The sequence below is a fragment of the Dermacentor albipictus genome, chromosome 8 (genome assembly GCF_038994185.2).
Source record: "Dermacentor albipictus isolate Rhodes 1998 colony chromosome 8, USDA_Dalb.pri_finalv2, whole genome shotgun sequence".
Lineage (NCBI taxonomy): Eukaryota > Metazoa > Arthropoda > Arachnida > Ixodida > Ixodidae > Dermacentor > Dermacentor albipictus.
In genome coordinates, this window is record NC_091828.1 from 97,892,112 (window position 1) to 97,918,738 (window position 26,627).

Consider the following 26,627-nt stretch of genomic DNA (forward strand, 5'->3'; position numbering starts at 1 on the left):
TTTCGTTACTTTTGGACTGGTTACTGGTTACACTGACTGCCACTCGAAGCGCTCTTCTAAAGGCAACGCCCGCCCCAGCGAATCACCCTGAGGTACGTTTATATAATTACACCACCATTGCTTTCAGCTTAGTCCTTGTTGTGATCTTTTCTGTAGGTAATCTATCCAGGCTGCGCCCTGGTCTTGAGTCGTCATAGGTTACCCAATATAAACAGTCCATGGACAACACATAGATTCCGAGTGATGTATGTCTTGATGGGTGGCCAAACACTGGTCACACATTCACCACACAGAGGGCGGCGCCGGACCAAGCAGGAGTTTTGTCCTTCGGGAGACAGACGCCGTCATCGTTGGTTTTGCTGTAAAAACCGACGTCGTCTTAGCGCGAAAGCCCCTACTACTTTAGGTACAAACCCAGAAAACGCCTGTTTCCGTAAATCTGACCTTCAAGCTCAGCCAAGGTCAAACTGGGACTTAGCCTGCCCCTACCGGTGGCTGCTGCATACGCCACGTGGGCACCTATACCTTTAGAACAGTCTGCGACGTGTACAAAGTGTGCCAAGTGCTGGTAGCTTCGTATGCGCTGTACTTTCGACGCTTAGTTCGCGTTGAAGCGAGATGCAGCATGAAGATCAATTCGCTCGCTGCTGCTGACGGCACCGAGCAGCCTCTGTGTCCTTTCCCAAAGCAAGCAAAACCGTGCTATCGCTCGACAAGACGTGGTTTAACTGCATTCAATTACGGCAATCTTTTTCGCCCGGCATCAACGAAAACGACTCACGCACCCGATTTATTCTTATGCTAAACTTTCAAGCATTGCATTCAAATGCGGTATTAAACGAATTTAACCATGCAGCATAAGTTCCGTATGATTATCTGAGTGCGGAGCGAGCCAGTGGTTTACCCGAACCACCGCCCACACCGGACTCGCTTCTCAAGGAAACATATAGCCAGGAATACCTGCAAATGTGTCGCGACCGATCTCCGAGGCCATAACCGCTACACGGCCTCTGAGGTCTTCGAATGCCGTACATGCAGAATCGTTACACACGGGTCTCACCGCATGGCGGCAGGTGGTGTGGCAGACACGGGAAGAACGTGTCCTCCTCGAAGCAGCAGCAACACACGGCGATTCCCGCGTCGCTGTAGCGTCTGACTGCCTCCGCCGCGCTCCGAGATCAGTGGCGGGGACGCTGCGCCGGCGCCGCTGTCGAAGTTGTACCACACGCCCTCGGGAATGTGGGCGCGCCGAAAGTGCTTGTTCTGCGGCAGCGCGGGAGAGGGCGTGGCCCCACGATCAGGTGCAACGAATGTCGCGCAGATATGGTCGTCTGGTATATGTGACAGTTCCGGTTCAATCACTCGTTCGTTCGCACTCCAATTTTGGGCAGAAATGGCTCAACAAAGTTTAAACTTCCATGGCACGATGACGGCACGATGACACATCCCGTGTCGCCGACCCATAACCGAATGCTGTTGCAGAGAGGGCGTGGCACCACGGTCAGATATACAGAATGTCGCGCAAATGTGGTCGCCTGGTATATATGACGATTCCGGTTCAATCACAAGTTCGTTCGCGCTCCAATTTTGCGCAGAGATGGCGCAACAATGTTGAAACTTCAATGGCACGATGACGGCACGATGGTCGCCGACCCATAACCGAATGCTATTGCAGAGAGGGTGTGGCACCACGGTCAGATATACGGAATGTCGCGCAAATGTGGTTGTATGGTATATGCGACAATTCCGGTTCAATCACAAGTTCGTTCACGCTCCAATTTTGCGCAGAGATGGCGCAACAAAGTTCAAACTTCAGTGGCACAACGACGGCACGATGACACCTCCCATGTCGCCGACCCATAATCGAATGCTATTGCTGGAAACCAAAGCAATTTTGCTATCTGCCGTATTCTTTGACCAAACAAGCACGATTGATGACAAACAATGGCGACACCGACAACGTGACGCCACAAATGCATCAGGTAATGCCCCTATAACGTCTCTCGCTTTAAGCATTTGTCCACCGCCACACAGTTGCGGGCGAGGATGTCACTTTGCTCCAACCACTCACCGGTACGAGGAAAGGAATTATCATCAGGGCGGACCCCCAGAGGAACTGGTCGCTAATGTTCCGTGTCGCGGTGTCGTCCGGAAATCTAGAAAAAAGCGGGTGCAGAGCACATGTGACACCATGTTAGCGTGCTTTACGAAACTGCGGCGTAGCGGGCTGCAGAATATGAACAAGCTAAAGCATTTGGAGTACGGCAGCAATTCTTTATCAGTTTGCCGCAGCAGCGAGAGCGCCTCTAGTCCGCTGTGTTCTTGTGGCCATACAGACGAAGATGTGCATCATCTCCTTCTGGAGTGCACTAAATATGACTCACCACTAGCTGGCGAAGCATACGTTGTACCGTTACCATTTCAATTCGAACTGTAGCGCTAATTTTTACAGCTGTCTATGCAGTTTTGACACCTTTCTACTCCGCTCTACCCATCCATCTGCATTCCTCAGTCTACCCATATCTATATCCCTCCATCCATCCATCCATCCATCCACGAGAAGACAGCATTCATAACATCCAGCTCTGCAATCCTACAAATGGTCCTACGCTGCTTGAAATCGAGACTTGAGCTTCAACAAGACAGCACAGCAAAATAGTTACTATAATCACACCCTCACGACGCGTGTATTCACGGCTACACAAAGAGGAATGCGTTCGCCCCATGAACAGCGATGTATGAATACGCGAGGAGCAGTGAAGGTGAGAACTACCAAAACAACAACACACACACGAATGACACGCACTCACTCGACAAACAGCGGTCGCACGACGGTGTCGCCGGCGACGTGACTTCGGTAAAAGAGGTAGTACAGGTACGGGCGCAGCGACAGACGGATGTCCAGCATGTCCGACGTCTCGGACAGGAAATCGTTGGAGAATGGCGACGGATGCAGCAGCTGTAAAGCGAAAACCTTCCTTTCTGCTTACAAGCATAGCACCCAAGGCGGATCTCGCAAGTGGTGCAAATTCCGATCGCTGTGGAAACATGCAAAATGTGGGGAACCTCCTCTCGTGAAGAATCTCTACGAACCAATTTTAATTACGTTTGTTGTAGACTTTTTAAAGCAATAACAAATTGAAGGCGAAGCATTGGAAACAATAGCAAAGTTTAGCGCTGGGGGTGAAATCTAGGGGTTTGGAAACCACCACGTTACTTGCTCCGTCTTGCCTTATATCAACATTGCGTGGAGATAAGGCAAGACGGAGCAAGTAACGCGGTGGCTTCCAAACCCCTCTAAATGGTCGGCGCGATGACGAGCTCTGGCAACGGTGGTATAGGCGTCGCGCCTCGTTGGTACACGAGGGTCACAGACAGAAAATAATAATTATTAATAATTGGACGTACGAGAGCGATCCGAGGAGGGGCTGGCGAGTTCAATAGGTAAAAAGGCGTGTATACATACACGGTGCTATGTCTAAGTGTGTACTGTACATGTATATGCCTTCTTTTTTATGTGTTGGGCGCTTATTGCGCTGTCTATCGGCAAGTGCCAGTACACAAATTCAAGGGCAAAAACGCCGGTCATTGCATATAGCCTAAAGAGAAAAAGGATCTCGCAGGTGGTTTGACCGTGACAGCCGCTTTCGGTGGCCGCACCCATCTTTTTCGCCCACTGGATGGCCAGCACCTAGATGTTACAGTGGGGTCCACTGTTAAAGGGAACGCACAAGTGTGCTGCTATCGCTCAGCCGGCGCCATATCTGCAAGTAGTTGCGGAAGCAATGTCAGCACATTGCACATGTGCGTCTAAAGGAGCCAGAGCTACCGAACACCAATTATCTGATGCAAATTTAGGCGATTGTACCCTTGCGAGAGAGAAAAAGTCCAGACGTGCTCTGCAACCCAAGTGTTCTCGTTAAGAGTGGACAGCTCGGTATACAACTGGCATCGAGGCGGAGTTGACGAGCTTCTCCCAAGCGCTCGCCAACGAGAGCAACGCGGCAGACACCCTACACCGGTGCAGGGGAAAGCTTTCAGCAAAACACGTTGTGGGGCTAGTTGGTGCATAGCTTTGTCCTGGCTATGCACCGACACATTTGTCATAGCTTTGACAGTGCACAGCGCCTTGTCCTGTATCTGTTCCTTCTTAGTGGGCCGTCACTGTTGGCGCTTCATCTTTTGAAAGGAAAGCATTCGTTCGTTTAGTGGCCGGTGGGGGCCCGGATGTGGCGATTCGAGGTCGCCATCTTGCGAAGCCGATACAACAGGCGTCGAGGCCGCCACCACGTGACGGCTGCGGTAGGCTGCACACGCCATACGTGGCACTGTACTAGCCTGCTTGCCAAAAAAATACCAAAGAGGAATTCAAGATGCACACCGGACGATTGACCTGAATGAACAGACGGTTTCAGTTTCGCGTGAGTGTTTAACGTAAAGCTATCACGTGATCGGAATGATGTGCGTGCGCAGAACGGTGAAGAACCTTTCCGCGACTCGCGTAAATATATGCGCGCTTCAACGAAAAACGCTTGGATGGACGCGCGCGTGACATCCCTGTGGCAATTAAAAAAGGAAGTCATTTCGTTGTCATAACGGTGGTGAGCAGATTTCGTATCGGACCCGCAAATTTTGTTCCCAGAATTGCCGGGAATCGATTAAATCTGTGTTCCTTTTTTTTCGACTACTAACTTTCAAAAACTCTCTCAGCATCAAGAGCAGTTATGAAGGGCACATAATGGAATCTATAAATCGAACCTATCCAGACAGCAGATTAGTTGACAGTTCATATGATGTGGCTACTCCGGGCACTGTAGCTTTGCAGAAGTCGCATTCGCGTACTACGAATATAATTCACCGTAGTTTATGATATACGAGTTCTCTATGCTTTATTCCTCCCATGGGGATAAGTTGGCGTATTGGCAATGCCCGCTTTTGTTGAAAAGGGTTATGAACTCGATGCTCCAGTCGACGTTTGTGGTGTTGAAACACCGCGAACACCACGACGCCGACCGCATTCGAACCCTCGTAGAGAAATGTTTTCAAGAAGCACACTCACGAACAGCTCGGCTTTGCTCAGTCGCAGCAGCGGGTAGAACACGGCCAGCGAGAACCACGTGACGCACAGTTCCTCGTCCGCGAGGGACGCCATCTTGAATTCCTCGCCGCCGCAGACTTCAGCGCCGCTCAGTGGCATGCCCAGCAAGCTGGCAGACAGCAACACTGTAGGGTCGGAGCATAAAAAAACACAATCTGTCCAAGAATGTCGACGAAACCATGCTAAAAGCGGGATCGTGTGCGTATTCTCAAGTCTCGTATACTACCCTCTGTGCCTAAGTTTCACGATACTTTGCGAGGACATACAAACTGTACGCCCTATATAGACAACGCATACAAGCCACTTCTTCTCGCGTTTTGACCATTGTACTTCGACTTGTTTCCCGACCCTTCAATTTTCACACGCCGCCCCTAAAATCGCGGCTCTTCAATCCGATGTACGGGTTGGTGAATCTGCACAATGTCGCTTCATAATAGAAGTAAAAGGGCTACTAATATCTCGTGTTTCTTTACAGTTGTACTGCATTAGCTTGCAGCTTAGTTTTTGAACGCGCGAGTTTTCCGCTTCAACGGGTGGTTAGGGCCTCCGGCATTTCGTACTATAATTACTAGAGGAAACACTGGCGCCAATGTCGGCGAGAGCTGCAGTCGGGGCGGTTCAGCGAGCGTGGGAATTATGGGAAGTATATGGATTTGCCCAAACTTCGTCCTTCTGGCTTCAAACGGCTCCGCGACTTTGTAAATTACTTATTTTTTAACGTAGCACCGTGTATCAAATAATTAAATAAACATTAATAAAATTGTCCGACGGGAGAATTCGAACATACAGAAGCCCGATATTGAAACCATTACGCCGCGAACCCACGCATCGACACAAACGGCATAGAACGCGCTTGCGAATTTCTTGCGAGCAAGTCCACCGTGTTGAGCCGCTGCAATTATAGTAGCGGTTGAGACGGGTTCACAGGGTATTCTACACTCAGAAAAGTACAGGTCGCTTTGAAACTTAGGACAATGAAGACAGATAAATCGTGATGAAGAAAGCCACAGGAACTTCTGAATTCACAAGTACGAAGCTAGATCAGACAGATTCGTGTACTTCCCATCATTCCCATTGTGATTGAACGATTGCAGCGTCAGCGTTCCCTCCAGTAATTAATGTATTAAACTATATGGCCTGCAGGGAGCTAGGATCCTCTTCTATGTCTATCCCCTTCGAAACCGTACGGTAGGTGGCGCCACCCAGCTTCTAAAATTTTTGCCTTTCTGCAGCGTCTATTATTGGCTCTTAAAGGCAAACTGTAATGAAATTTCTCTGGCTAAATTTGTTATAAATGAGTTCAATATACTACTGAAGAAACCTCGGCGAGGCTGGTGGACTGATAACCGTGATTTCCCTTTTATAGATAACCTTAAAAGAGTTTCTTAACAGACGACGCGGGCACCTGGTGGTAATCGTTTATTACGGAAATCCCAGAATATTGCCTGCGGGAGTTTCAGCGAGGAGCAGCTACCACCCGATCTCGGAGGGCCATCGAATCTCGAAGCATCGTATCATCCTAAAAAAATTACCCAATCTTTTTTCCCCGTTTTGTGTTTTCTCCGCGTTAAAGCTATAGATATTCGGTTGCCTGTTAATATTATTACCATTATATCCATTGACGTTTTTTTTCATTATCGTTAAAATTCAATAGCGCCTTGGGAAAAGCATGTGCGCCGTCATTTACGTCTGTATTGATACTGCGGTAAGCTTAGAAAACAATGATCGGTAATTGTAGAGCCATTTCTGACGGGTTAATATGACTCCGCATTCCCACACACCGTGACGTGGCTTCGAACGGTAGGTAATCGGCTTTTATTTTCACGAAATACTGCGAAATATTTTCCTTCGTGGTTCCATTTTTTCTTTGCGAAGCAATCTAGATTCCCCAGCTGACTTTTCGTCCATGGCACCCGTCAAGTACGCAGTTTCGCGCAGTTTCGCGTTGTTTTTAAGCAACGTTTTTCTTATGGACGCTGTAACGTAACCCGACCGTCTATTTTCGCGACTACTCACTCGTTTTTTTTTTGGAAGCAGATTTTGTTCCAAGCAAGCCGCCACTTCAACGACTCCCTACACAGTTTTACTAGAAGTTATTCATTTCTTTAAGGACCTATAGTTATTTTTCCAACAACATTTCGTTTAATCGGACAGCGCCTATTTGCACTTCAAATATTGAACACTGCGGGAATAACGAAGTGCTCCCCAGTGTTCGTGCGGGAACGTCAATGCATTCGCCACAAATTTCGAAAGCGTATTTCTCGAAACTGGCGCAAAACTACACAGAATTCGCGCTCCACGCGTGCATCACTTAATACTATGCTGAGCGAATTGTACCTCACGCCTGGCACGCGTGTGCCCTAATGCTATTAATTACAGAGGTAATTGGCGAAAAACATCGTTAATTACCCCGCGGCACAATGCGGTTTACTGTGCCGAATAATTCACGCGATCCAGCTGATGCAACAAATCGCGTCATTGCCCAAAGGAATTTGCGTGAGTGTGCGTGTCTGTGTTTCCGATAAAAAAAATTTACCTAGCATATATTTTTTTTATTTATTTATTTAGTCATACTGTTGGCCCGGAGGCCGTTACAGGGGTGGGGTACAGCACAGAAAATGAAAAACATAATGTACATTATACACAATGCACGCAAATTATACATAAAACACTGTTTTTGAGCCTACATTCATAAAAAGAACCAGGAAACTAGTAAGAGCACAAATACAAAAGCAATATGCAGGGACAATAAACACAATCTGTGTTAATGTAACATAATGTACATAGTTTTGTTTAGGGCATGATTTGCCTCAGATTGTTTACAAATTGTGTTACGGTATCACATTGAATAATGGCTTTTGGTAGTCTGTTCCATTCATTTATTGTTCTGGGGAAGAAAGAAAGAAAGAATATACGTATATATATATATATATATATATATATATATATATATATATATATATATATATATATATATATATATATATATATATTGCGGTGAACTCACTGGGAATGCTCAGGCGCAGGTCTTCCCACGTGGGACGGAGACCGTGGATCACGTGACCCGCGAACTTGCCAATGCCCGAGTAGCTGGACCGGCTCACGACGAACGGCCGCTGGCCCGATATCTTGGCGAACGCGCTGCGCAAGGGGAACATATCGATCGATTCGGTGAGTGATCGATTTCACTGACTCGACGATAACAGTCTCAAAAGTGAAGCTCCTCATTAAGCGACTGTCTGAGTGACTGCTTGGCCGATGGTCAACTTCTCTCGACAAAAAAAAAATTCTCTATATTAACCGTGCCTAGGTTTTGCTAAATAATCGTTCCTCGTTGTTCACTTTAAGCACTTACTGCGTTTGTGAAATAGTAGTGATATAATGAAGGGATGACTGCGCAGCAAATAAAGTCGTAAGGCTAACAGATATCTTGAGATATCCGTCCCCACAACGTGCCAAACAATAACTCTTATTTAAGGGTAACTATTAGCTGGAATATCAATATCTTTTCGTAGCACAATTTAACGACCTGTATCTCGGAGGAACTCCTAGAGTTAACACTCCAAACTAAGCGAACATGACTTCGCTACTGTTCGACTGTAATTTCGCATTTGACACAATTGCCCCAAGGCGAATAATAAAAGGTAATTAGCACACTTTAGGTCACTGTGCAGACTATCAGAAAATTTTCTTCCGCTACCGCCCACTTCACCTCGTAGCCTAGCTCTCAAAGGGACCTGAATGTGATAGCCTTCCTTGCGTATTCCGCGTAAGAAAAAAAATGAACACCACGTATAATGGAATATGGTCATAAGCGTTATGCCCCGAGTCTAATATCACCACGACCATCATCAGCCTGGCTACGCCCACTGCAGGGAAAAGGCCTCTCCCACACTTCTCCAACTACCCCGGTCACCTGCGAATTGTGGCCACGTTGTCCCTGCAAACGCGTTGATCTCCTCCGGCCACCTGACTTACTGCCGCCCCCTGCTACGCTTCCCTTCTTCTACGCTTCCCGAGCCGAATACAAGGAACTCAATTTCCGTGTCCTAAGGGCAGTGCTCACTTGTAGGCCGCCTGCGCCTGGAAATACGGTACGGCGTTGTGCCCCACCAGGTGAGGCCCCGACACCAGGTGCTGGGACATGCACAGAGTGCGAGCGTCCAGGGGTCCCCTGGACAGCAGCGTCTTGGGAGTGTAGGGTATCACGTCCCAACCGTCCCTAGCACAACCGCCAGGTGGCGACGCGGTCGCCAACGTCGGTTCGTTGCGGTCCTGGGCGGCATTCATTCATCTAGCGGGTCAAATAACTGATTGACCGAATGGCCGACGGATCGATTGATCAATGAACTGATTCATTTTTTTTCATTTGCAGGTATACTGTTGGCCGATTGGGCCGTTACAGGGGCGGGGTACAAATATGGCACAAAACCCATGCTTGCTTACATAAAGCAGCACTGTATGGCTAATACATAGATCTACAAGTCACAGCGTGTCATTATACACAACTATAATACGAAATCTGACATAACAACCGCCATAAAGCAGCTATGTATGGCCGAAAAATGCATTGTCGAAATAAGGGCTTTATTTACCTATTGGTTTGGATAATATAATTTGCTTGACTTTATTATTGGTTGATCAACGCACGTACCAACTCAGTTACTGTCAATCATCGTCCAAAAAGATTGCTTGAGTGACTTTTTCATACATTTATCAATAACTGAATGGCTCGTTGATATACTCATCAAATAAATGACTTCTTGATTTGCTAACGATATGTGTAATTCACAGACTGGTTGATTCATCGATTAGGTTACTTGAGTGAGTGAATGAAGCTTTGCCTATGCCATACTTTACTTATTCCAAACTTTTTTTATTCACTGACCAACGGACCAAAGCTTGACTGAACGACTGTTGACTGAGTGGCTAATTGCTTTTTTTCATTCATTCATTCGTTCGTTCATTTATTCATTGCTCAACAAATTGCTCGCCAGTCGCAGACTGTCGAATTAAGACCACGCACGAATGCAGCCTGATTCTGGTGTTCTCGTTATCAACATGAAAGGGATCATCGAATTTGTGCAACCATTACTTGTCGCCTGTGATGGAGTACCTGGCATGGCACATTGTAGCTTATGGCGTTGCTGTTGAATACTATGTATCGCGGCATAGTTTCCGACATGTTTGAAACACCACGGCCCCTTGGAAGCAAACCGAGTGTCCCGTACCATGCCCCCCGTAGGTCGTGCAGGAAAAACAAATTTCTCACCAGCCACAGGCCATCAAACGGCGTTCGTGGGTATATCTGACTGAAGACTTTGTTGAGGTACAGGTCGTATCGCGGGAATGCGAAGTCCAATACGTAGCTCGTGATGTTAGCTTCCAAGACCTGCAACAAGAAAGAATGAGCAGCAGCTGTGCTTACATACGCAACTGTATGCATGTGAGGTTGCATATCTTCTGCATATCTGCATATCTTCTGTGAGGTTGCAGGACTCACGTACATAACACTGTGTTAATGCTTACTGTTTGATGGTGACACATTTATGCGACATTTCGTTGCAAATTCTGTGATATTTTTTTTTCTTTCTCCCGCGATGAAGAGTTATGACAACAACCATTTCTACAACATAATGTCATAAAAAAGAAAGAACTATCAAAGAATTAAAGGAGATTGACCGGCCTTTCCCGAACTTCGCCTGCATGACCCTAGCGATCACGTGGCGAAAATATCAACAGACTAATGAATGAAGATGGAGTGTGCTGAGTAGGTGTCAAGCTATTGAGGGGGGAGCAGCACTGAACAGAGCCTAGGAAAGCACTGGAAAGCTGACGGGTTTGTGGACGTGGTGGAAATGTTTTACAGTCTTTGCACGCACAAGAAAACCCTAAATGAACAGACTTCGTAATTACGCCGGTCTGTCAGCATAAAACCTGAATACACAGCGGGACAAGTTCATGTAAGGGGACAGCAGAGCGGCCTACGAACCGTCCGTGCAAGGCTGTCGACACTTACTACAGCAAACGCGGGTAAAAGTGGTTAATTCGGTCTTACAAAAAAAAACATATACGGCTTATAAAAAGTTTTATAAAAGACCTACGTCTTTTTTCTCTGTGAAGTTTACAGATTGCTCATAGGCAGCATACGAACTTATGTGCTTAGTTTACGTCGAATGTCTGTAGACTTTCCTAAGCTTTTTTCAACACGAGTATCCGGAATGTTATAGACTTATTGTAACTTTTTAGCACAATGTATGTTGACCTCATTTATACGAAAGTATCTACATAAAGGGTAAATCTTACAAAAATATAGTTCATGGTGTACTCTTCAGATGGTTTACTGTACAATCTGTAAATATTTATTTATTTATTTATTTATTTATTTATTTATTTATTTATTTATTTATTTATTTATTTATTTATTTATTTATTACCACTTTATAACACTACAATTTCTATCCGCATAAGCAAGTTGCTTCTGAGGCAATCCATATGCATGCCGCGTGCTCATGGTCGTAGTCGTTTTGTCTATTGTTTGTAAAAATTTGCAGATAAGCCGCTTAGAATTTCATCTATTGCAATAGAAAAAATAAAGATACCGAGACATACCTTTACCTGCTGGTTGATAGACCAGACCATTATTACTCGACTGGTTGATCGAAAAAACCAAACACATTACTACCAGATTAGTTCACTAATCCAACAGTTAACTAGCCGATTTATTTACCATATTCCTTAATGGCGAATGAATTCATGCGAATAGATCATTAGACTCGTTCATTTTTCGACCAAAAGTCTGACTGATCGTAAAGGGTGTCTGCAGATTTTGTTTACCTGTTGCCACGAATGCTGGTTCGAAAAGTATTTAGACACTTCATATAGTGTGTCTGTATTTATCATATAGTATATGTATGTATGTATGCACGTATGTATGTATGTATGTACGTATGTACGTATGTATGTATGTATGTATGTATGTATGTATGTATGTATGTATGTATGTATGTATGTATGTATGTATGTATGTATGTATGTATGTATGTATGTATGTACTTTCCGCAGAAGCACCTACTTCGTCCTCGAGCAATTCCTGATTCTGGTTGACGAGAAGGAGGCCCAAGTAGTTGGCCTCGGCCAACGCTAACCGGCACACGAAAGTTGCCGAAGGTCGCTCGCTCAGGGTGGGAACCTGCAAGAGAGCGGCCCACGTTCTTTATTCGTTCTTTATTTATTTATTTATTTATTTATTTATTTATTTATTTATTTATTTATTCAAAAGAACCTTACAGGCCCTATGGCAGGGCATAAAGTAAGGGTGGCATATTAAACAGTAAAGGTATACAAAAGTACAATTTTCCAACAGGAACAGTGCTATAACAAGATTACCGTGTTACACAATATTGAACAACTGCTACTGCTACAACAATACAACTGCTATAGCCTTAACTCAAACTGAATGGCAATGCTTGCGAAAAAAAATCAGGCAAAAAAAAGCAAATGGCAGAAACGCGGCTCCCACATGCACGTTATGTGCACGCCCCAAATTTAAATAAATTTCGCACATCCAACGTGCATCTTTTTGGAATCTATGTGAAGGGAAGCTTACATGAAGCCTGTTAACCAAATGCTAAAGTTCATACTCGAAAAGTTACTTATAAATCGCTGTTATTCATCATATCGAAAGGTACACACAAATACTGGAGGCTTCACCTAAAAACTTCTAAGACATATAGCATATGACTTTATCCGCAAAGAAGTCCGCTTCACTTCATTTTCAAGAAGTATTTTAATGATTGGAAAATGTAGAGAGGTCGGCCGGATAATGGAGCATCTGGCCTGCTACTCTACGTAAGGGAAGGGGAAGAGGGGAAGAAAAAGGGTCACAATGGGGGATGATAATGGGAGGAACGAGTTGAATGACACATTACACAACTGGTATCACAGGCGTGAGTCCAGGCCCGTGTCATCTAGGAAACGTGAAAGTGCACGCATTGTCTCTGTCGTCTGCCAACTCTGTGGCCACGCGCCTAGCAAGAGGTCCTCCGACAGTGGTCCATTGTGTAAATGTCTCAATGTATCTGCCAATGTCAGTCTTTCTCGCGCATACTCAGGGCACACCACGAGCACCATTTTCAAATTTGCTTCATGGTGGCTGGCATTTCCGGCATATGACCACCACTGCTCACCAGAGTGTGCACCAGTCGCTGCCAGGGCCGTCGATTCATGGTCTCGCGGTGCCAGGCGTGCTCACAGGTGTCTTTGGTGACGTCCACTGGAAGCCAGGCGACGTCCTGCACAGAGACTGCTAATGGAACAAGCAGTAACGTGAAACAATACGTTCGCAAGCAGACGGCGATACAAACAGCACACATTCGCGAGACAGTCGTGACATCAATGAGGACATTTGCTCAACAAAGTATGTCTGCAAGGAACACATTCGACCAAGGAGACAACGCAAGAAACGCGACATCTCGCTAAGGACGATGACCAGGACATGCGGGACATCTACACAAGGAAAAGTATAGACGGAGCAAACATGACGCTCACACACAATGCAACGTCGGGAGCGAGACGTCTACAAAAACGGCGAGAGGAAAAAAAAGCTATTTTTGCGACAAGGCAATGGGGCCAAGAGGACATTTGTGCAAGAATACAATGTACGAAGCAGGGAATTCACGCAAGACAATGATACGACAAACGGGACATCGAAACAAAACACGGCAGAATAAACGGAACGTTCACACAGAAATACGACGACAGAAAAAATTGTGTTTGCATATCGACGAGGAAACAAAATGTTCGTTCGCGAGAGAGCTGTGAGGCAAAGTGGATATTCGTGCAAGAAGACAATGTACGAAAACAGGAAAGCATTCAATGGACGAAATGGTACATTGACGCGAAGGGATGCGCATGGTACATCTAAGCCAGTAGATGACGACAGAGGAAACCGTGTTCACAAATAAATAAGATGGACGTATCCGTACACTGATAAAAAACGATGAGGACTAAGGAGGAAGCGGTACATCCGTGGGTCGAACACGCGAGCACAAAGGTTACATTTACACGAGGAGGACGACGACGGGAAACAACGGGGCAAGTACAAGTACAGGACGTCGTGGGGACAGTCGGAACGTTCAGAAGAAAACGAATATGCGAGTCAAACTGGACATTCACACGGAGTCTACTGCGGGGAAGAGACGACATTCGAGAAGATTACGGAAGAAGCGGGATAACACGCAAACATGACGCAATGGGACAGCCGGCACGTTCACAGGAAGGCGACAGCGCAAGCGGAACATTCACAGGGCGTAACAAGTCACGTGGGAAAAAAATCAAACGACCACGAGACATTCGAGTCGAGACATTCGCACGAGATGACGGAAACACTAAAACGAAAAAAAAAGAAAGAAAAGCTTTATGAATTCGTAACAACATATTCGCTGCTAAAACGTAGCATGTCACTTCCTCGGGCCCTCGCGCAACTGCCGATTTCCTCCAGGCGCGCAGCAATGTCAGTCGTGGCTTGATGTGGCTTGATGTGGCTTGATGTGGCTTAACGAACTACTATGCGTTTCGCATTGGCACGGCAGACAGCCCTCTACAATGAAATACGTTGTTGTGACAAATCGAGTGAACATCCACGATTGTCCTGGGGAGGTATTCGGTAAGAGTCCATCTAGTGAACATGCATCCATGTCGCCTACAGTTGAAGTCCTGATTGGCTGGGCTGGGCTGCGCGTCAGCAGCAGCGACGCGCCACAACCAATGAGCGCTGTGCCATCAGCCATTCAAGCCATTCACAGCCAATCAGCGCTGTCCCCTGGGTGGACTCTTGCAGAATACGTCCCCTGGTTTTTGCAGAGACGGATGCACTCCTATGCCCACGATAAATTGGACGCCCTTCCGTTGCTAGTTCCAGGCTCCTGGCCTCGGCACACGATAACACAGCAGTCTCTAAAGGACCTGCTCCGCTTAATAAAGTGCCATTGAAATACTTTTTGAGTGCGCTGACAATATTTTCCTGGTGAGTAGATAATGCTGCCGTCAGCATGCTGAATATCATTCCACCGTATGCGGCAGGAAACCGACAGTCTCACATAATATGTTGCCATTTCTTTTTCCTGTGGATCTCGGAACCCTTGCTCCTTTTCCGGCTCACATAGCGTCGTGGATGACATCACAGCCAGTGCGGCATGTGCCGGCTATGACGTCATGCAGATATATGAACAGTGGCGTTGTCACCTCTATACATAGTATGCACGTGCGTCATTCAATGATACTCCGCGACTTCCGGTTTAGGGCAGCGCCATCTTAGGGAACATATAGGCCTATATTTATATGCGCGTGCCTGTTGATAAGGTACCCCCAAAATGGCGGAAGGTAGCGGAAGCAGCGAATGTGACGTCACGTCATACTATGCATAGTTACGGCATACCCGGTGTAGCTTGTCTTTTTCTCTTTATATTTACACAGGCCCTTTTTTTACTTACACTGTGTACACGAGTGTAGCTAGTGTAGGAAGTCGCCATTTTTTTACTTGGTGTAGGAAAGTGCAGCTCCGCCCACCTACACGAAGCCATTTTTATAGCTGTAGTGTAGCAGGGAAACCACACTTTCTACAGTGCGGTTTCGATGAGTGTTTAGGCAGCAGACGACAAGCAAGCAGGCTGACATTGCAAACGCGTGGCGCCCTTTTGTGTGATACTGTCGGCGCTGATACAGCGACGGTAGTGAAAATTCACTGCAAAGACAGTAGCGAAGTGCTGGCGTGACCACGTGTTACAGATGAAGGAGAGCTAGTCTTCCCAGAAGATAAAATTATCCTACTCACCGATGGTGCGAGCGGTTTCAGACTCCGCGCTGTATTATACGCATTGAGAACTTGTCTTCGTGCAGTGCGCAATCGCGATGAATTTAGCTGCAGTTTGTCTAGATTTGATAGTAAATTCATACATCGGCGTTTAGTTTTAGTCAAGGGCCAATACGCAGCCAGTATGGGCGAGCTCATGCAAAGTGCGGCGCCAGGCGCTTTTCGTCTGCCGATGCAGGAAACGACACGCCGTCTGCTCTGACTGTGCGGAGCCAGGCGCTTTTCGTCTGCTGATGCAGAAGACGACACGCCGTCTGCTCTGATTGGCTACAGCCCCGCGAGCTAAGTGCAGCACATGACGTCATAGCCTCTGCCCGGCACTATAAAAGTCTACACGAGCCTGCACGAAGTAAAGATGCAAAAAAAGCCTGCCTATATATCCCTTTTACCCCGTGCAGGGTGGAGCTAGAAAGAGTGCTTCTCTGCTCAATGAACCCCAGCATTTTTTGTCTTCCTCTTTCTCCCTCCCATAAACAACTTGACAAACGAAATGCGGTGGCTCCAACGTTCGCACTCGACGCGTCATCATCATCATAAGCCTGGCTACGCCCACGGCAGGGCAAATGCCTGTGCCATACTTCAACATCCCCGGTCATGTGCTAATTGTGGCCATGTTGTCCCTGCAAACTTCTAATTCTCACCACCCACCTAACTTTCTGCCGACCCCTGCTACGCTTCCCTTCTCTTGGAATCCAGTCCGTAACCCTTAATGACCATCGGTTATCTTCCCTCCTCATTACATCTCCTGCCCATGCTCATTTCTTTTTCTTGATTTCAAGTGAGATATCATTAACTCGCGTTTGTTCCCTCGCCCAATCTGCTCTTTTCTTGTCCCTTAACCTTACACCCGTGTTACACCTATATGAGTAAAACTCGACGCGTACCACGTGATAATTTGAGTTGGTGAGCAGCGCCCTCAACGGGTCCCCGTCGTCGCTGTCGTCGAGAGCGCCCTGGTCGGGGCGCGCTGGCATTCGGGGCAGGGACGCGTGGAGCCCCATGGCCCAGAACGGGGGCATGGCCGGCCTCCCGACGACGTCCAGGTACTGGCGCACCACGTCGGCAGGAGACGGGCCGCCGAACACGAACACGTCCACCTGGTTGCCCAGCGAGCGGAACGTCAGCGCCGGCGTCCGGTGGCCCAGCACCTCTGCATTGGCAAGACGTTTGAAGTAGTAGCTTTGCGCAAATAAAACCATGGACACAAGGAAAACAGACAAGGACAAGCGCTTGTCCTTGTCTGTCTTCCTTGTGTCCTTGGTTTTATTTGCTCTAAGCTACTACTTCAAATGTGGACGACCAACTAGCCCAACAGTCAACTCTTCTGGCAAGACGTTGACAGGACGTTGGCGATACATTGGGCAACAGACAGGCAGTGCGGTGGCAACGTTGCAGCAATATGTTGGCAATGTGCCTGCGAAACATCGGTGCTATGCTGCCGATGCAGTGGCACTATAGGTTTGGCAACACACCCGCACGTAAAGCCAACAGTGACAGCGCACCGGCGGGTTACACCTAGGGTTCGGCGTTTTGAAGCAGTACAGCATGCATCAAGGTGATGAACTGCGGCCGTTACAGCGATTCTGGCCGGTGCGGAAGCGACGTTATGGCGTATAACACAGATTTCACGCGACCTACGCTGAGAGTGCGCGTAGATATTTGGACTTTAATCGTTTAGCGGGAAAACAGCACCTCAGGCCACGTTGTGGGAAGCAAAACGCTCCGCATGTTAACGCCAGATATTTTAATTTTCTACTGACGCCCGAGGCGCGAGAACGCCGTCGTTGTCGCAGTGTCTTTTTTTTTCAATGTCGGACTCGCGCACACATTGTGGAGGCATCATCATGGCGACGTTCAAATGCCGCGCGTGTGCATTAGTCTGAGAGGCAACGTTGAGATAACGTTGCCCAATACTTCGTGGCGCGCTAAATAACGCCGTCGGTTGCCTCTCGTGTGCCATCAACGTGCGACGACTGCAACTCCCCCTGGCGGCGCTACGTCATTCGACCAGCGTTGTGAGACGCCTGGTAGCCGCCGGGGCACTGTTCCTTCTGCGCAGCAGTAGTATAGTTGTCTTGTCCTCTTGCGTCTCACGAGCATATGACAACTAATTTCGTGAGGTTCATCAAGCGCGACGCCAACTCATGCAGCCGATGCAAGTGCTTTCACGCTTCATGAGGACCTGTCAATTTTTTTTCAATCTTTCGAGCTATCTAGCCGTTTGGAGAAATTTTGTTTAGACGAACTGTTGACTCGAGGACGCTGAAAACATTGTCGCCTTAAAACAGTCGCGGTTTCTACGACACTCGAACGTGATCCCAGCATAACGGAATGGCATTGCCTCAACCGATGAGTCAATGTCACCCAGGTATGCTTTAGCGAGCGCCATGAGCCAGCCCCAACCGAGAGGAAGTCAGGCCCATGTTTGCCTACGTGAACCCAAAAATGGTATGACGTCGGACATCATTGACCCAGCATATGACCTTGGTGCCGTTTTCACCGTTACTAGGATCTATATAGCCAGCATGCCATGGCATCTCGGTTGCTTTCGCATTCTGCTGCTTAGCACGAGCTTACGGCTTCGCTTTCCGATCGGTGCGGCAACATTCCGGTGGCAATAATAAGAATGCTGAAACGCCGTTGTGATCAGATGCCGATGCAACTTACCCTTGTATTAGAAGTAATTCAGGCCACAAACTACGACTTCCCATGCGGGCACATTGCGCGGCTTTCGGAATGAAACCCCAATAATTACTACGTTCTTAGCAGAACAGGGATACCTCATTCCACAAATGTTTCCTTTACTGTATCATTTTGCCACAGCACCACATGCATAATCCAAAAGCAGTGAATTCCGCTTTTACCTGCGGCAACCTGTCGTTTCGACCACTTTCGCTTATTCTTTCTTCTTATTGTATTTCTGCGTTTACATAACTCATAACGAATTTCCCCATTTTGCTTTCTCTGCTTCATTACCAGTTTTCTTCATCTGGTAATAGACCGACATGGCAACGTCTTTCTAACTCGAGAAGTTAACGTCGCATACGCTTTTAATACGCCTTAATGCCGGTTCGGGTCGCCGCGCTCTCACCAAATATGGCGCTTGTGCGGAAGTAGACGCCGAAACTCGTTCCCAGCCGGTCGAACCCCATGTAGAACGGGTGGCTGCCGTGGAAGAAGTGCGTGCTGTCGTTCTGCACAAAGCCAGATATGCGAACCAGATTGAACAACTTGGACCTGCGGTGTATACAGCAGCACTAACTGTGCCTCCGACTCGAAGGAACAGACATCCTTGTGACTTTGGCCAAAACGTAGCTGGGGTACAACCTGGCTTAAACCTAGTTATACGAGCGAAAGCTCTGTTAAGCATGGTTAGACACGGTTCTTCAGTGCTCGTTCCCGGTGAGCTATATGGGCAGGGTGCTCAGACTAAGCCTGCGGCGAAGAGTTGACGCGCACGCACTGGCGCGTGCGTCATCCATGGCGAGACTGAGCGGCCAAGCACCGGCGAAGCAGCTGTTAAAGCCTCGCCTAGTCACGTGGTACACGGCGGCGAGGCTCGGGCGACCGCAGCAGCGACGCCTCTCCGCAGTGGATCACGTGACGTGACGTCCCACCTTCACACTTGCGCGCCGGCGGCTGAAGGTCAAACGCGCGCTGAGATTGACCTTGGGAGCGGTACCTCGAGGACTAGAGAAAAAATGGATCCCCTCGGGTGCCTTTACTTTTGTCACTGTATATTGGCGTGCGTGTTCGTATTTTTCAGTGTACTCTGAAAGCGCGTGTGAGTGCGGTACTCATAGTAACCGGATTTTTCCTGGACTATGCAATTATTTCTTTTTTTTTCATCTTGTATATTTTTTGGGCGAAATGTGTCTTAACTTACCAATGCGTATGTTTCTTATTCAAGTGAAAATCTGTACGTACCACGGCGCGTACTTGACAGGACACGTAAATTCGCTGCGCCAAGATGGCCGAAATACGAGAAGATACACTGGCGTAGCGGCACTGCAGGTTTTGGCGCGACAGTCAAGAATAAAAAAAGGCTAGCGTTCGTTTTTGTAATAATCAGCATCTTGCCACAAAAATAAGGAAAATAGACTTGAAAGAATACGTTGTCAAGCTCAACTGATAGATATTATTGTGTGTTTGTACATCTCTAATTCTTGTCTAAGTAGACGGAACACGGACGAGAAAGCGTACTACCTCCTTTCTGCAGACGGAACGTGGGATTCCGTAAGCGTCCACCTAGCGGACATGTCAATTTTGACTGTAGCTGAAGTGCTGATTGTCTGGACTGGCGTAGCAGTGAGGAGAAACAAACAGGCGTTAACGGTTAGTTTCCGTCTCACTGGTTCAGCTTCAGCCAATGAATGGCAGACGAAATGGACAGTCCACTAGATAGATGCTTACAGAATTACCCTCTCCCCTGAACTTTCAGCAGAGAGAGAGAAGGAGACACTGGAAGGCCGATAAGTAGTCGAAGCGCGCCGATATATACGTGAACATCCAATCACCAGCGTTCGCAGGTCCCGGTTAAAACCAACGTGAGGATGGACGATGTCGCGCTCCAGCGGTCCCCTACTCTCTCCGAGGCCGTACAATTTGGTGGTTGGTACAAGCGTCACCAGCTGCACAAACCGGGGAGTGTACACCAGTCGGGACAGGTCCGTCTCGAACCTGTAATTATATGCAAACGCAATGCATGCATGCGCTCGTATGTGCATACATAAATAGAACATACATGCATAAATACAGCATACGTGCAACACATACATACATACATACATACATACATACATACATACATACATACATACATACATACATACATACATACATACATACATACATACATACATACATACATACATACATACATACATACATACATACATACATACATACATACATACATACATACATACATACATACATACATACATACATACATACATACATACATACATACACACACACACACATACATACATACATACATACATACATACATACATACATACATACATACATACATACATACATACATACATACATACATACATACATACATACATACATACATACATACATACATACATACATACATACATACATACATACATACATACATACATACATACATACATACATACATACATACATACATACATTTTCTTTGATTTTGTGGTTTTACGGGCCGAAACCACGATCTGATTGCGAGGTACGGTGTAGTGGGGCATCATCACGGGAAACAGTGCGTAAAATAACGTGACAAGTAAGAAAGACTAGACAGGCGATGTGCAGCGCTTGTGCATTCTTCCTGTGCTTTTTGTCACGTCATTTCACGCGCTGTCTCCCGTAATGAAGCCATACCAACACGCTCTAGTTCAGACGCTATTAAAGTAGTGGGTAACTCCGGATCAGTTATGACTACCCGAGCTTCTTTAACGTGCATCCAATGCACGGCAAACGGACGTTCTTACATTTCGCCCCCATCGATATGCAGCAGCCGTGGCCGGCATTCGATCCCGTGCCCTTGGGATAGGTATACGTACCTTGAGATAGGTATGCATACATACATAATGGCGCACGATTATGCAATACAACAACGCGTGAAGCACCGAGAGGTCTTTCAAGCCTGATGCATTGCACTTACTCTTCGTGCATTCGCACGTTGGCATGCACGAGCCACGTGCTAGCACATTGATGCGCGCGTAAGAACACGCGGACGCAAGAACGTACGAACAACAGGCACTAGGATTCTAAAAGATCTAGTGTTGCTCTAGACATCGTTACTATCTCATCGTGGCGCCAAGTTTTCTCGCACGTTTACTGCCAGGCGTCCGTGTGAGTTACTATGCATACACGGCATGCGACCACGGCCGCGAGAAAAGAGGGAAGTTGGAGGGGCAGACGTTAGCTGACGGTGGTTCTGCAAAGGCGATATTTGTTTCGAGGCCAAATTGAAAGCAGGCAACGCGAGGAAAACTATCATTGCCAATGGCTGAAGTTGTATGCTTCCCGTTCTCACCGTACGTAATGCATCCGACATATCGTATTAAGGAGCATGAGTAGGCGTCTTAAATTTACTACGAGTTCGCGTTTCTCAGCTTGCCAATGTGGATCGCCTAAGGTTGCGCAGAATCACTGCGCAGTACGCCATTAGAGCAACAGAAAGCGCCGTTCTTCTTTACCCGTGGTTCACTTTATCGTGTCTTACATCTTTACTTTGCAAGTGACGTCCTCCCTCAGGAATTAAATTTTAAAAAAAAGACAATAATAAAGCACCCAGAACTTCAACTTTAATCTACATTGTAAGTAGGGCTTCACCTAACGCATAATAGCCCGAGGTGGTGCACCCTTCTCAGGCACGTCAAATGGATTTGCACGCAATCGATATTATACCGTCGGCCGAGCTTGTTTTAGAAAACAAAAAGCTATTTTCTATCTGGTAAAAAGGGCGATGAAAGAGACGAGACAAGGTAAGTTGCTGGCAGCGTTATGCCTTGTCTTGACTTGTCTCTTCCGTTGTCACACCTGTGCGCCGAAAATAGCCAATGCAGTCGCATTTCAATGCTCACTGTGTGAATTGTTGCAATCGCTTTGTATTAATGGTGTAAGTGCACTCGGAAATCTAGCAAAAAAACTCCACGCAGATGTAAAGCCTATTTCATGCGTCAGCAGTCTCATGGCCTCAGTCAAGCTGTGATATTCGCAGCTTTTTTACTACAGCAAGGATCTTTCATATACAGAAAAAGAAATAGAAAGCATTCATTCATTCATTCATTCAAATGAGTGTTTATTATTTGTGTTAAGTCTGAAGGCACCAGATGTGACTTAAAAACAGAACTAGGATAGAACGCAGTTTCTCAGATAAACAGTGCAAACGAAGCGAAGACAAACGTCAAGTACACCAGACCCCTCAACACAAGAAGCGCAACTATTAGCTGCATGGCAGCTAGTACTTCATTTGTCACTCAGTTACTTGCAGCGGTGCAACTTCAGTGCAACTGACAGTTACGCCCCTTTAACTGACCAGGTTTTAACGGTACACTAAAAAACAACATGAAATTATTTTCGCTAGTAAAGCACTCTCACGCATAGTCATATTTCACGCATATTCTAGAAACACGGACAAAATAACGGCCATTCTCCCATTTCGTTTTTTTTTTTTTCGCGCTTAAGCGTCGGCGCCAGCACGTCAGCATGACGTCACGACTTCCAGATATTTTCTTTTCTTTAGGTCCGTTCTCAGGCAGCAAAAAGTTTTCGAAAGCTGCGACGTTGAGTCCTTGATGCCTGTATAATTCTACGCAGCGTTGTCGTGCTCGTAAACAATCGACTAGACAGGAAAGGTCGCTCCCGCCGTTCCATGACGTCACCGCGATGCTGTTGCACGAACTTCCGAGCGGAGTCGCCAACCGTCTTTTCTTGTTTCGCGTCTTTGATGGTTCTCTCACAGCAAGAGCTGGCGTTCTTTTTTATCGTAGAAGTGTAATTTACTAACTCAGCCTCTTAGTGTCTCGCTCCTGCATCCCCTTACTATGTCTCAAAGCTACACCTTCGCCACCAGGGACGCCTTAGTGGAGGACTGCGATCACGCATTTAACGTTGCTTTAGCGTGTTCCTAAACCTAACTATGCACGAGGTCGCGGGATCGAATCCCGGCCACGGCGGCCGCATTTCGATGGGGGCGAAATGCGAAAACACCCGTGTACTTCGATTTAGGCGCACGTTAAAGAACCCCAGGTGGTCGAAATTTCCGGAGTCCCCCACTACGGCGTGCCTCACAATCAGAAAGTGGTTTTGGCATGTAAAACCCCATAATTTTTAAATCTAGCTATGCGTGAGCAGCTTTCGTGTCGACTTTGAGCGTATGGGCTGGGAATCGAACCCACAACCTCGTGCCGAACAGCATAACGCGCCTATGGCCATTGAACGATGGCAGCGAGTAAAGTTACGTTTCATGCGTTTTGCTTCGTGTCGCGGTTCGTCGTAGAATCGCTTGCAGTTGGCACCCGATGCCCCCTTGCACACCGGCACTTTAGATGGTTGCTGAATTCAACCTACACGGCTCTTCTCGGGTGCGGTGGAAGCGTGAAGAGTGAATTGTTACAGCACGAGAGAAATGTCGGGTACGCCTGACAGCTACGTGTAAGTCTCCTCACTTACCTTACGTCAACTGCAATATACACTCATCGACTTGTGCTCGCACTGAAAATTCCCACGCGACCGGTTCCTCCAGTTGCCGCCCATCCATCGAATTCGCGTAGTTTTTAGACGCGTTCGTTTTTCCGGAAGTGTTAGCTGCCAGTTTGGAGACGCAACAGGCGTGCGATGGCTCACAGTATCTGCCGGTCTCCCGGTCTGTAGACCACCACGTCGCCAACCTTGGTCGTGAACACGGTGATCAGGCGAGACGTGGCCTCGTGCTGATCGGTAACCGAGGGAACGCTGGTGCGGTACATGTCCTCGGATGACGTTACCTGCGCGCAAGTACGCGCTGTTTTTTTATTCGCTTTCACGATTTAAGGCTAAACCCCATTGGCTCGATTTTGTGCGCGACAGCGACGAGCGACGGGTTCGCGCGACGGATCGGGCCGTCGCGTGAACAGATCGCTCGGTCTTGTCGCGCGATCGCTCGGTTTTGCAAATCTAGAATTCGTCGCTCGTCGCCCGGAAGTGCTATGAGCCACTAGCCAATAGCGCAAAGCCGGAACTGGATGTACATAACTCCAGTACTTCCGGTTGTCGCACGGAACGAGCAAACGATTGAATTTTTATAGGTGCAAGGATAAGAACCTAGTGCAAGACTTTCAGAAATATTTTATGCTGCTTTTTACAGTAAAATACATCAACTTAAGTAAATAAAGCACGCGTCACGCTAGTTTCGGCGCCTATATTGCTGCCCTCATACCGGCAACACTGGGGAGACGTCGCTCGAAGTCATCGCTCGCATGGGGTGCAACTTGCAGGTGACGAGTGAACGCGACAGCCATCTCCATCGCGTCGCTTGTCGCTGTCGCGTGCAAGATCGCTTGCATGGGGTTTATACTTTATTTTACCGCAGTACCTGTTCAAGAAGGCCTCACCAGTTTTTTTATTCATTTACATCGATTCAATGTTATTCACGCATACATTACGCCCCAAAAGGTATCTACGAGCTGCCTAGACCCGTAGCCAAAGGTTTGTGGTGGGTCTAACACAAACATACATTTGCCGAAAGAACATGGCTAAACGCATGCTAAAAGTAAGCAAATAAAAAAAAAACGTTTGAAGCGTGCAACTTTCTTGACACAGGAAAGAAAAAGGAAACCGTCAGCAAAGTGACAAAGATTCATTGCAAACAAAGAAGCCCGGCACCTAGATAGTTTGCTGACAATCATGCCCGCAAAATATTACAGTAATGTACGCAGCGAAAGCAGGCGAAAACTCAAGTGAAGAGCCCACCGCCCTTCTTACCGAAGAAGGCAGTCTCCGCACCAGCAGAAACGATGCTCCATCTCGCAAGTCATTTGCAGCACTGTCGAAGGTACGAGGCGTACAAAGGTAACACAATACCCTTGCGCATCGGAATCTAGTCCCTCACCTAACTGTCTCATTAGTGGCTGGACTAAAGAGTTTTTTTTCTTTTATTCTTGCTTGATGCAGGATACATTACAGCGATATACTTACCACGTTAGCACCGTTTTACGCGTGCACGTCGTGTACCGCGAATTACTGCGGCGGCGAGCAGACGATCCAGCGCGAATGAACACATCTCGAAGGGCGTTCGACCTTCCTATTGGCTAAGGAGCCTTGCAGCTTCCACAGTGCCGCAAACGACTTGTGACGTCACAACAGTGGCGCTTCCGCGTCACGTGCTTCCGGTGCTTCCGATTGCGAGCCGTGCGAGAAAGGACCAGCAGTGAGCGCGAACATGTCGGGGTCCCCAGAAAAAGCGCGGCGCATGCAAAATGTCAGGTTCGAGTGCGCCGAGCGACAAGAGGAAAATAGAGACTAAAAAAAGAAGGGGAGGAGGTTATTGTGACGCAATGGTCACGTGTGTCCTCGACTCTGACATGAGAGATTATGGGAGACTACAGAGGAGGAAATGTCGCTTTTGGAAGCCGGTCGGGAGAGAATTTGTGGCAGGAAGGGTAGCTCGCCATGACCTCCAAACATTTTTATTTGCTTCTGTTTCGGATACTACTAAATCTCGTTTAGAAAACTTTGCGGTATACTTTTTCCCGTGCGGGGTTTTACGCACCTCGTCGCGTACTTACCGTGAGTTACCGAAATTCTGAACGGTGATTAGTGGGTGCCCTGCGAAGAAGCACCGCCACGATGTTCATAAATTTTCACTCACCGTTAGGCGGGCGATCGCAGGAGCGTACAGGGAGGCCGCGACTTCGATCTCTGAGGCGTCCTCCGGGAATCCCGAAGGCCGCACGCGGCGCATGAGCGTCTTCAAGACGGCGCTCGACGACTCCCTCCTGTGCGTCAACTTGTAAGGAGAGATGGCGAGAGTGTGGCTTAGGGCAGAAGTAGAGGTGACGAAGCTCGCGAAACACGGTCACAGTCCCTTCAAAGACGACGAACGAAACGAACACGGAAGTGCACAAGGCGGGTACGCTGGCACATCTCGTGTCGACGTCTTCTTCGCCTTGCCTT

General features: G+C 47.4%; 2 protein-coding genes across 2 annotated transcripts in view; one reads left to right on the plus strand and one right to left on the minus strand.

Annotated features, from left to right (window-relative positions):
* Window positions 1–26,627, minus strand: part of LOC135912937 (lysosomal alpha-glucosidase-like) — a 39,794-nt gene that overhangs the window by 6,713 nt on the left and 6,454 nt on the right. Inside the window, exons 4-17 of the mRNA XM_065445555.1 lie at window positions 26,323–26,460; window positions 24,321–24,460; window positions 20,489–20,651; window positions 19,063–19,165; window positions 16,856–17,121; window positions 13,288–13,392; window positions 12,174–12,290; window positions 10,371–10,490; window positions 9,165–9,373; window positions 8,106–8,239; window positions 5,060–5,223; window positions 2,811–2,959; window positions 2,072–2,156; window positions 1,061–1,263 (exon numbers count right to left, since the gene is read on the minus strand). Of these exons, the coding sequence (XP_065301627.1) occupies window positions 1,061–1,263; window positions 2,072–2,156; window positions 2,811–2,959; window positions 5,060–5,223; window positions 8,106–8,239; window positions 9,165–9,373; window positions 10,371–10,490; window positions 12,174–12,290; window positions 13,288–13,392; window positions 16,856–17,121; window positions 19,063–19,165; window positions 20,489–20,651; window positions 24,321–24,460; window positions 26,323–26,460 (2,096 nt within the window). The remainder of the gene's footprint in view (window positions 1–1,060; window positions 1,264–2,071; window positions 2,157–2,810; window positions 2,960–5,059; window positions 5,224–8,105; window positions 8,240–9,164; window positions 9,374–10,370; window positions 10,491–12,173; window positions 12,291–13,287; window positions 13,393–16,855; window positions 17,122–19,062; window positions 19,166–20,488; window positions 20,652–24,320; window positions 24,461–26,322; window positions 26,461–26,627) is intronic.
* Window positions 8,150–26,627, plus strand: part of LOC135912942 (uncharacterized) — a 35,383-nt gene continuing 16,905 nt past the window's right edge. Inside the window, exon 1 of the mRNA XM_070523792.1 lies at window positions 8,150–8,269. The gene's annotated coding sequence lies outside the window, so the exon portion shown is untranslated. The remainder of the gene's footprint in view (window positions 8,270–26,627) is intronic.